Source organism: Monodon monoceros, unplaced genomic scaffold (assembly GCF_005190385.1).
Source record: "Monodon monoceros isolate NGI ecotype Baffin Bay Population unplaced genomic scaffold, NGI_Narwhal_1 Super_Scaffold_8, whole genome shotgun sequence".
NCBI lineage: Eukaryota > Metazoa > Chordata > Mammalia > Artiodactyla > Monodontidae > Monodon > Monodon monoceros.
The window spans coordinates 11745344-11756983 of NW_021703785.1; the positions used below are offsets into that span (position 1 = coordinate 11745344).

An 11640-nucleotide genomic window follows, 5' to 3' on the forward strand; every position below is an offset into this window, starting at 1 on the left:
TCTTCCTTCCCCTCCCCCTCTTCCTTCCCCTCCCCCTCTTCCTTCCCCTCCCCCTTTTCCCCCTTCCTCACTCCTCTCCCTCTCCCTCTCCTCCTTCATTGTCTTTGATGAGATCTTACAAAAGAAGAAGGATACATGAGGTCACCAACACTTAACTCCACCAATCCATCCATGTGGTAAAAGATAAACCAGAAACTTTTTTCTTTTTATTGGCAACAACAAATTCTTAATGGATCAAAGGTTTTATTATTTATTATTTCAGTAATGCCCAGGAGACACATTTTTAAAAAAAAGGGAAGTTCTGAAAAACTAGCGTCAGAAACAAACTGATAATTAGAACAACTTCAAAAATTTCAGGAAGTCAGACTTCTGAGTAATATATGAACTAAAGGAATAGTATATAGAATCTTAAGCAAAATGGAATCCTCTTAATTATGTGGTATCAGGAAGCTGCAGGACTTAACAGACTCCAGTCTTTTAAATAAATGGCAAGATACTTCAGTCAAAAAGTGGTCGAGAGTTTGATACTAATCTTTCTCATGAATTTTTTTAACATTACATATTGCTACATATATAGGTATCTATAAACAATATGTTTTTGGCATGTTTTTAAACTTAAAATGTTATTGTTGAGCTTCCCTGGTGGCGCAGTGGTTGAGAGTCCGCCTGCTGATGCAGGGGACGCGGGTTCGTGCCCCGGTCCAGGAAGATCCCACATGCCGCGGGGCGGCTGGGCCCGTGAGCCATGGCCGCTGAGCCTGCGCGTCCGGAGCCTGTGCTCCGCAACGGGAGAGGCTGCAACAGTGAGAGGCCCACATACCGCAAAAAAAAAAAGAAAAAAAAAGTTATTGTCCTGTGTATATGTCATTCTGCAATCATATTATAAAATATATTACATTAAAGATATTATTTTAATATTTAGTCACATTCATATATGTGTCCCTTATCCATTCACTTAAACCATTGTATAATATTCCATTGCATGGATATACCACAATTTTTTTGGTCCATTTCTCTGTACAGGAAATTTAGGTTATTTTCATTTTTCCAAACAATGTCACAGTCCACATTCACATGTTTCTTTGTCCACATGTGGGAAGTTTCTCGAGGGCAGTGATCTTTAAACCTTTTATCACATTCAATAAAAATATTTTGAGCATGTACCCACAATGTATGAATATGGTGTCCTTTATAAATTATAAATGTATATAAACTACTGTACCAAATTAATATGTTCATCATAAGAAATATAAAAAGGATGAAGAAAGTTTTAAAAACAATATTTTACAAATATTTTTATTCAGTAGTGGTACAGAAATCATTCGTGTAGATAATGTGATTATATGCTTCCTTGGTTGCTAAAAAATCTCAATTTAAGATTTACTGTCAGTTCAGTTTATTTCAGTCCTGGTCTTGACGACTGCCATACTGAAAAAACATGCTTTAAGGAGGGAGTGTAGCTGGGACATGATTGGCCATAAGTAGATTCAGAAAGATATCTTCATTTTAAAAATTGTGGAGTTTTCCAAAAATGGTACTGGAAATCCACATACAAAGGACTGACGTTGAACACCCGCCTCACTGATCCCATATATAAAAGTTAACTCGATGGATCATAGACCTAAATATGACTAAAACAATACAATTTCTAGAAGAAAAATAGGAATGAATCTTTGTGACCTTGGATTAGGCAGTGGTTTCTTATATATGAAACTAAAAGCACAAACAACAACAAAAATAGTAATAGGCTTCATCAAAATTGAAAACATTTGTGCTACAAATGATGCCATCAAGAAAGTGAAAGACAACCCACAGGATGAGAGAAAATATTTGCAAATCATATATAAGAGACTTATATTCCAAATATATAAAAATTATTACTACTCAATAATAAAGGGACAGATAACCCAATTTTTTAAATGGGCAAAGTATTTGAATAGACATTTATCCAAAAAAAATACTATTGGCCAAAAAGTACACGAAAAGATGCTCAGCAGCATTATTCATTAGGGAAATGTGAATCAAAACAACAAGATAAAAAAAAAAAAAAAAAACAAGATACCACTTCACATTCACCAGGCTGTAATAAATAAATTTTAAAAAAAAACAGGTAATAAAAAATGTTGGTGAGGAGGCAGATAAATTGGAATCCTTATACACATCTGGTGCAAATGTAAACTTATGCAACCACTTTGAAAAACTGTTTCTCAAAATGTTAAACATAGAGTTACCATATGACCCAGCAATTTTTCACCTAGGTATACACCCACAAGAAATGGAAATATATGTCCACTTGAAAACTTGTAGATGAATGTTCATAGCAGCATTATTCACAATAGACAAAATGTAGAAACAATTGAAATGCCCATTAACTGATAAACAAAATGTGGTCTATCCATACAATGGAATATTATTCAGTGATGAAGAGAGATGGAGTACTGCTATATGCTGTCACATGAATACACCTTAAAAACATTATGCTAAGTGAAGGAAGCCAGGCACAGAGACCTCCTGGTGTATGATCCCATTTACATGAAACGGCAGGCAAATCCACAGAGACAGAAAGGAGATTAGTGGTTGCCAAGGACTGTGGGGAGGGGGCATGGAGAGAGACTACTCACGGGCATTGAGTTTCTTTTTGGAGTGATGAGAACTGGACTCTTGTGATGGTTGCACAACCATGTGGCTGTAGTGAAATCACTGAATTGCACACTTTAAAGGGGTGAATTTTGCGGTATGTGAACTATAGCTCATAAAGCCCTTTTTCTTAAAATTTTTTATTGAAGAGGAACAAATATCTCTGTCCCCTCGTTAAAATTTTTTTTTTTTTTTGCTGTACGCGGGCCTCTCACTGTTGTGGCCTCTCCCGTTGCGGAGCACAGGCTCCGGACGCACAGGCTCAGCGGCCATGGCTCACAGGCCCAGCCGCTCCGCGGCACGTGGGATCTTCCCGGACCGGGGCACGAACCCACGTCCCCTGCATCGGCAGGTGGACTCTCAACCACTGCACCACCAGGGAAGCCCCTCTCGTTATTCTTTAAGGAACTGGTCCCATCTTGTTTTCTCAGCTGGTTCCCACTCTCCATCCCTCCTCCCATGATCACTTTGTAGCTTAGATCCTGGTGCTCCTAAGATGTCAGGCCAGCTTGAAGCCTAGTGGACCCTAGGATTTGCCTGATCAGAGCTCTTAGAGCACAATTGATCTGGAACCTCCGCTTTCCATGCCTTTTGAAGCACTCAGAATGTGTTTGCTGTTTATCCTCTTCTATTTTCTGTGTGTATATGAAAACACATCTGATATGTGTGATGTTGCTTTTTTTTTTTTTTTTCAGATTATTTCCATTCTTATTGGTATCTTGTACCAGCCCTGAGACATATGTCAGGCAGGCAGTAGTACTCAAGCCTTAGGATAGGATTTATTCAGCCTTCTGGCTTATAATATATAAAGCCAGGCCCCAGGCCCAAGGGTCTACTTCCTAATTGCATACTGTTTCCACTGTCTGTCTTTTGAATGGTTCATCTTAACCTTTTATAAAAGTGGCATTTACAGTTTGGAGCAATATTCACTCTATTTAGGCTCCTGTTGACCTACATCAGGTTCAGTTTTCTATTTTAATCACCTGTTAAATGACACCAAGTCAAATGTTTCATTCATAAAAATGTTCTCTCAGTCCCTGGAATTTGACCAATATTACTTATTGCCACAAAGTAGATGAAACTTGGCCACTGTTGACAAAAAAATTAATCAATAGTCTATCTAAAGGAGAAGTAGAGAATTTTATTTGAGCAGATCTAAAAGATTATAACCCAGGAGACAGTCTTTCAAAAAACTCTGAGGACTGTTCCACTTGTTAGAAGTCAAAGGCACTTCATTTATACAAAGATACCTCAAGGGAATTCTCTGGTGGTCCAGTGGTTAGGACTCCACGCTTTCACTGCCGAGAGCTTGGGTTCAATCCCTGGTTAGGGAACTAAGATCCCACAAGCTGCCTGGCATGGCCAAAAAAAAAAAAACCACCACAAAGGTACTTCAAAATATACGTTTTTGAAGCAAAAGATTATACATCAAAATGACACCCATTTTTACATAAGGTTCACCAAAAACACATAGTCTAAGTCTGCACATACAAAGCAAGCAGTAGGTCACCACGACCCCTTACAGAATTAGGAAAGAATGTTATCTTCCAAGGAGTTACACTGCTGACGTCAGAAGAAAGGAAAAAAAAATTGATCTTTATGGTGGAGCCAGCATTCCCACCTTTGGGGAGGTCAAGTTAATGTATAATGCACACTGCATATTAGGGAGTGCTCAGTACAGAGCAGGGAATGTTATGTTTACATATTCTTGTCCTGCCTTAAAACGTAAATTTTATTCCATCACCATGTATTTTAGGGATGTGGAAGTTAAATTGTTCTTTATGGTACTTAGGTGTGTACTGTTATTACTTCTCGTTCTCTGAATTGGATAATCTTCTGTATGCCTTCAATTACCTATCTGGTAGGAAAGATCCGCTGGTCTTATTTGGGGTAGCCCCCTTCTCCCTGGGGCAGTACAAGAGTACCAGAGTCTTCTCTAGCCTGGAACACTTGAGGAAGGGATCTCTAATCACCCGGTCCACCACCTATATGGTCCTTTCGAGGCAAACAACTCTCAAATGGTCCCATTGAAGCTTGGGCACAGGGAATGTTTCAGAGACTGGAAACCTTGGGACCCAGCACCCAGTCCTACTGGGTGTTCCATTCCCAGCCGTATTCCCGTGGGGTGCTGATCACTGTTACTCCACAACCTGCAGACACAGGTCTCTGCCATCTGAAGGGAATTCCTCAAAACTGTCTCTGATTGCTGGGCTGGCCCATGTCTTCCTGTCCACTCCTTGGAGCCCCTCCCTGCCTGAAGCTGCTCTTTAAAGTAAAGGAAATAAATGGGCTTCCCTGACGCTGTAAAAGAAGCCCCAGTTGGAGGCTGTCTTTTAGGTACTCAGCAACTACTGCTTTTGGTCCTTCATCACTTTGGCTGTCAAGCTTCTGAAATAAGAAGCGCAAAGACATGGCTGCCTACCCGAGGGGGAGGAGATCAGCAGCCATTTCAATCTGTACTTAATATCCCAAAATACCACTGAAATAGTTCCTAGTCAGAGAGTACTTAGAACAGTTCCCGGCATTTACCTGTGTTAAATAAATGCTTTTAGGTGTGTTCTCATGAGGTGAGCAAAGGCAAACCTAGAGTGAGTTACTTTTTGCCTTTATACTGTAGAAATCTTCTGCAGACATCTTAACTTCCTTCCAAAAGGGAACAGAGCCCAACTCCAGATGCACATACTGTGACCTGGAACGAGTCATTCCATAGTCCGCTCACAAGACAGATGGTTTTCTGTTTCAGATTTGTAAATACTCTTGCTGACAGCTTCAATGTCACAATGAATGAGGAAATTAATGAAACCGTCACCAGTCACAATGCCAGTGAATATCATTTTTTCTCTTCTGGCAGGTAAGTACCTGCAATGGACACTTTGTTCCCAAGTTCAAGGGTTTCAAGTCTTTTCCTTTAAATAATACATTGAAACTTTCAATACCAAGAATGTTAATTTATATTAATCTTCCTTTTCATAGAATGAGCTTCACAATAAACTCATCAGAGATTGCACAACACTGTGGAAATGAGTTCAAAACATCCTACCTTGAATTTGGTAGTGCGTATACCTATGTAATCACAAGGAAGGTTAGTAACTCATTGCACTGAATCAGAAGTTCCACTCAAAGTTTATTGATATGAGTCCTTGAAAACAGGACATAGTAATGATTTAACAGAGTGATATTAGGATCTGTATTTTAAACGAATTTAGAATTAATTCAGTTCACCACTAATTCTGTGGTTTATCATTGCCTTAAGTTCACCTTTAGAATAAAATTAAACAGACTGACCTGCTCTAAACGTTCACATTGACCACTGTCCTCATAGACTGTCAACATGGACCTTTGAAGCTTTTCGTTCAAAGAGCTGGCAATGTTTTCAACAAACCTGACTTCCAATCTGCTCTCTTATTTAAGAAGAAAAAGCTAGTGAACATATTTTCAAATCCTACCAAGGCCATCCCATCCCAAGGATAAAATGCAGTGTTGCATATTTACGTTTAAAATGTGTACTTTCTGGATAGATCCTTTGGTGTAACCCTGAAGGTCCAAATTCAGTTTGCCTGTCTGAGCAATTTTTATTCTGGAAGCAGTCTCGATTTTCATTTCTTCTTCTTGCTTTTGCCTTACTGGTTTAGGATGACGGCTGCCTCGAACCGACGGCATTTAGAGATATTTCCCCGAACACAGTCAGCATGGCCCTGCAAATCCCCCAGTACTTCCTCCTCACCTGCGGCGAGGTGGTTTTCTCCGTCACGGGATTGGAGTTCTCATATTCTCAGGTTTCCTGTCTGTTGTTCTGTACACCCCTCTCCTACAACCCTGCCTTCAAATAATGCTGCTGGGACTTAATTAAAAGCTGGGGTAGCCATGTACTTACAGTGTAAAAGAAAATTCTAGAAAACATTATGGTAGCTTCTACCAAACAAGGTTTTAGAAATTACCAAGTCTTATTTACTGAATAAGAATATTACTGTTTAGGGAATTCCCTGGCGGTCCAGTGGTTAGGACTCCATGCTTTCACTGCCGAGAGCACAGGTTCAATCCCTGGTCGGGGAACTAAGATCCCGCAAGCCACACGGCGTGGCCAAAAAAAAAAAAAAAAAAAGAATATTACTATTTAGCATCATGAGTGTCCATATATAGGTATCTGAATTCCCAGTCACATGCTAGAGATTTGGGGTCCTAAGTAGGAAAAACTACATTAACGACCATTACCAGGGTCGTGATGGTCAGTGGATCCCACGTTCTGAAACAACCCTGTTCATAACAGGCTCATGCATAGGTCTGTGTCCTCATTATTTTTAAGGTTCACTCGAGATCTCTTTGTAGCTCCCAGTAAACACACTGATTAAGGCCTAGCTTTTATTTTTATTTTATTTATTATTTATTTATTTATTTTTGCGGTACGTGGGCCTCTCACTGCTGTGGCCTCTCCCGTTGCGGAGCACAGGCTCCAGACGCTCAGGCTCAGCGGCCATGGCTCACGGGCCCAGCCGCTCCGCGGCATGTGGGATCTTCCCGGACCAGGGCACGAACCCGTGTCCCCAGCATCGGCAGGCGGACTCTCAACCACTGCGCCACCAGGGAAGCCCAAGGCCTAGCTTTTAAAAGTAGTATTGCTTTTGTGACTATTAGACTAATGAGGCACATTTTGCTGATACCTAAATTAGAGCTTAGGTTCTGAACTATTTTATCAAAATACAGTTACAGTCATCCTAAGTGCAGCGTGCCTAATACCTTCAAGTTTTGCAGTAAAGATTGTAAATATGAGCTGGGTAATCCCTTTCTGCGATGACCTCACAGTCTAGTTAAGGAGACGACTATAACACGGGTGACAAGAGTTCTAAGAGAAGTTTTGGTGACATAGCAGGGAAGCTCCCCAAAGAGCAAGGTGACAGCGCAGAGAGCAGCCTCCATCTGGGGGAAAGGAGAGGTCGGACTGGATGGCTTTGTCTGAAAATTCTTCTGTAGAAGCAGAATCGGTTCACCTGTGGATTCGTCCATTTCATTAGGATGACAGTTTTGCAAGCATGTGGAGAGTGAAAAACAAAGGATTCTTGTGTGTTCATACCACAGGAGCATTTGGGATGTCTTGTTATCCAAGTGATAATCCTTTTTGCATTTAAACCAGCCTGACTCTTAATGTGCATTTTGGGGGTAGACGGCCTAATTAAGGGAGTCGGTGAGTTAGCTGTGTTCTCCCGCTCTGCGGTTGACGTCTACATCGGGACTCACTCTGTTTCGTTTCCTCAGGCTCCTTCCAACATGAAGTCAGTGCTTCAAGCAGGGTGGCTGTTGACAGTGGCAGTTGGCAACTTCATTGTCCTTATTGTAGCAGGAGCGGGCTCGTTCAGCGAACAGGTACTGGTGCAGACAGAGATCGCGCGTACCTCTGTCTTCTCACCTGTTAATCATCATTGCGACGACCCTCCCTAGCTGTCTGTATATACACGTGGTCATCTTGGCTAACGGCTGAGTAGAACTGCCAGACCAGCCAGACAGGGCAGATACAAAAAGGTCTTATGGCCAAGTGCGTGCTGATTCTTCTTATTTCTACTTGGAAAATAACCAGATGTAACCAGATGGGGTTAACATACCTACACGCTCATATGGTTTTACTACCAAAGGAAACATCTTTCCTGGCCTCAGTGAATGCGGCTCAGTGGCCCCAAAGCAGGCGTGTTATCCAGAAAGTTTCACAGTACCTAAAGTTAAAGCCATCCTAAAGGTTGTCGTAATTTTTCCCATTAAAATAAAATGAGGGCTTTTCTGGTTCTGGAACTCTCCTTCAGCACTCAGAATCTCTGCCTCATGAGGGAGCTGTCCCTTTACCCCATCAGACTCATTACTTCCCGCACCAGGTCCCATCAGAGCCTGTGCTAATCCTGCATGCTCATGACCTCAACGTTTTGCCAAAAGATAACATGGGGGTCTTACCTGAGAACATTTCAGCACATTCTTTTTCCCTCAAGAGTACTCTGCTTGGTGTGCCCTGGGTCCCCATCCTTCCAGGGGCCAGCTATTTGTCTTAAGACTCGGGTTTTTCGGAAATTTTGTCTCATCTTCTTGAAGTCCTGGGTGTCTGCACTCCAGAGCTGTTCGAAGAATGTGACTGTTACATTGGGCATTCAAGGAAAGCTGGCCACTCTGTATCTGTGGTAGTAGCTACCAGTTTCCCCTAACAACTTCACTTCCAACACCTTCGATCTGGATGTCTAAAGAAAACATACCCGCGATATATACATTCCCATAACCTGTATTGTTTTTGTTTTTTCCTTGCTCCAACTTCAATTCCTTCAAAGTGGGCCGAGTATGTTCTGTTTGCGGCGTTGCTTCTGGTCGTCAGCATAATATTTGCCATCATGGCCCGATTCTATACGTACGTCAGTCCAGCAGAGATTGAAGCTCAGTTTGATACGGATGAAAAGAAAAAGTACCTGGAAGAGAGTAACCCATATCCCAAGTTGGACTCCGTCTTACAGACACAGCTGTGAATATCAAGAAGCAAGTGGAGGACGGATTGGGCCCAGGATGTGCCCAGGTGTCTGTCCCCTGGGGGCAGGACACTCTGTTGTATGGCCGCTGATGGGGAAGACTTCAGAACTGTGAAACAAACCAAGAAAGCTGTTCTCTAAGCAGCCGGCAATGAACCTAACACTCTAAAAGAAGTCCTTTTGTTTGTTTTTCAGAGAAGTCTTATTTAAAGCATACACACACACATACACATACTTTTACAACACTGAGTCCATACCCTGCATTTAACTCCTTTCCTAACACACAAAGTTATTTTGGACTAACTTGAATTTTTGAAATGGTGGCAAAGTTCCATATTGTTTGCATTCAAACACTCTATGGAAACAATGTTAAATGAGGCAAAAAGTGACTGTTTAGGCTTTAGAATGGTACACCATAAGGACCGGCTAGTAGGAACTGGTAACTTTACCTTCTGTTTTTAGTTTTGTCTTTCCAGTCCCTACCTCTTTTTAAATTATGTATAACTCAAAAAACTACTCAGGTAAAGGCAAGTCATGATTTTTAGAGTTTCAATGGTATGAAATAAATTCTCATTCTTAAGAGTAAGTGTCTGTGTATTTGGGTGGGGGCAGAGTAAGAAATCCTTAACATTTCCTTTCCTGATTATAAAAGCTGTGCCCACTCATTAAAATTTCCTCAGAAGGTGATAAAAGCATGAACAAAGCAAGACCCACATACAGTAAATTCCAGGAACATGAGATATCAAAGTTTGTTTCCTGCTTTTCTCGGGGTTATCTGTGGCTACACTACCCTTTTCTGCTAGGAGCTTCCCGTGTGCATATTTTTGTACCATCTCAAAGTGTTTTTCTCAATACTCGTGAGTATTTTTCTACTTGAATAAAAACCGTTCCAAAATATTATGAACACTTCCTGCCAAATTCATCCTATAGATATTTATCATATAACCATTCCCAGGTATCAGACTCAGAACGAGTCCGCTTTGGCACTCTTGGAAAAACGAGCAACAGTTCTTAGACGTGTGCACAGTTCTGAATGTGGAAACTGGTTGCTGGGTTAGGAGCTTGGATCTCTAAGATGCTTCATGCATAAGCTTGTCATTGCAGTGTGGAGACGGAATGAAACAGAGAGACAAAGTCTAGAGCGAGAAACGCAAATGTAATGATCAAAGCTTGTTGAGGACCTTTTCTACCCTTTGGATCAAGTCCTCATTCCTTAACTGTTTCTTCTGTGGATATGTCACCTTTCTCTCTGATCTACCAACTTCTTCTAGTTCCTGGAATGCAATGGGTTCTCACTTCTAGTCAAAGGCAAAAGAAAAATCAGGTCTTGAGACACTTATTTTCTACCCACCCCTCACCCACGCACTCCTCCTGGCAAAATCCTCTTCATATTCAGGATCCAGGCCACTTCCTCCAACGGTTTTCCTGTTCCCCAGTTTCGTTACCAAATTAAGTTGCACGGTCCCTGTTTGAGCCCTAGCCCAGCTGGGTTCAAGAAGGCAAATAACGAAGCTGAGATGGACACAGCACAAGCTTTATTCATGGGCCAAAGAATGGAGAAACAGGAGGTAAGTTCACAGATCAACTTCTCACCCACCTGGTGAGAGGGATTTAATTTTAGAGTAAAGACGAAGGGAGGAGGAGTGAGGCTAATGACGGGGAGGCATATGCATTAGTCTTTTAGCGCTTTTTCCGAGGGAGTGGAGTGCCACCGCTTTTATCCTTTTTTGGTCCTTGATGTCCGGTCATGGCCTTTGGTAGGTGTGTGTCATTTGATATGCTAATGTAGTAAAATCAGTGTATAATGAGACTCAGGGTCTGTTGGAGGTCAGATTTGATTCGGGCCACCATCTTGGTCCCAGCTGGTTCCATCTGGGTTTGTTTTTTTAATTAATTGATTTATTTATGGCTGCGTTGGGTCTTCGTTGCGGTGCGCAGACTTCTCATTGCTGTGGCTTCTCTTGTTGCGGAGCACAGGCTCTAGGTGTGCAGGCTTCAGTAGTTGTGGCACACCGGCTCAGTAGTTGTGGCTCGCAAGCTCTAGAGTGCAGGCTCAGTAGTTGTGGCGCACGGGCTTAGTTGCTCCGCAGCATGTGGGATCTTCCTGGACCAGGGCTCGAACCCGTGTCCCCTGCATTGGCAGGCAGATTCTTAACCACTGTGCCACCAGGAAAGTTCCCATCTGGGTTTTTTTGTTTGTAGCTTCCTTTCTTATCTCTGGACCCTTTAACTTAAAGATTTATGTTCACTCCTGCTAAAGGTAGGGGTTGGCAGGTTTTGAGCAAAGACCTGGAGCAGCTCTGGCAACAGTCTGGCTGTCTCTCCTCTGCACTCCTGTCACACACCCCCGGTGTGTTGTGACTATCCAGCTTTCCGTGGGCCGGAAGCTCTCTGCATGTATCCTGTGATCCACTTAATTTCCGTAAGGTGGTTGGCCTCTTTGTGTTAAATAACAATTTAAAATCTCTTGGACCATGAGGAGTGAGATGGAAGAGGCTGAGAACTGAACCTT

The 11640-nt window shown here is 42.0% G+C and overlaps 1 protein-coding gene across 1 annotated transcript in view; it reads left to right on the forward strand.

The window, feature by feature from the left end:
• SLC15A1 (solute carrier family 15 member 1) overlaps window positions 1–9710 on the forward strand; it is a 35845-nt gene extending 26135 nt beyond the window's left edge. Inside the window, exons 19-23 of the mRNA XM_029210547.1 lie at window positions 5381–5488; window positions 5611–5719; window positions 6270–6413; window positions 7888–7995; window positions 8937–9710. Coding sequence (XP_029066380.1) covers window positions 5381–5488; window positions 5611–5719; window positions 6270–6413; window positions 7888–7995; window positions 8937–9128 — 661 coding nt within the window. The 3' untranslated portion in view covers window positions 9129–9710. The remainder of the gene's footprint in view (window positions 1–5380; window positions 5489–5610; window positions 5720–6269; window positions 6414–7887; window positions 7996–8936) is intronic.
• Window positions 9711–11640: the final 1930 nt, after the last annotated feature.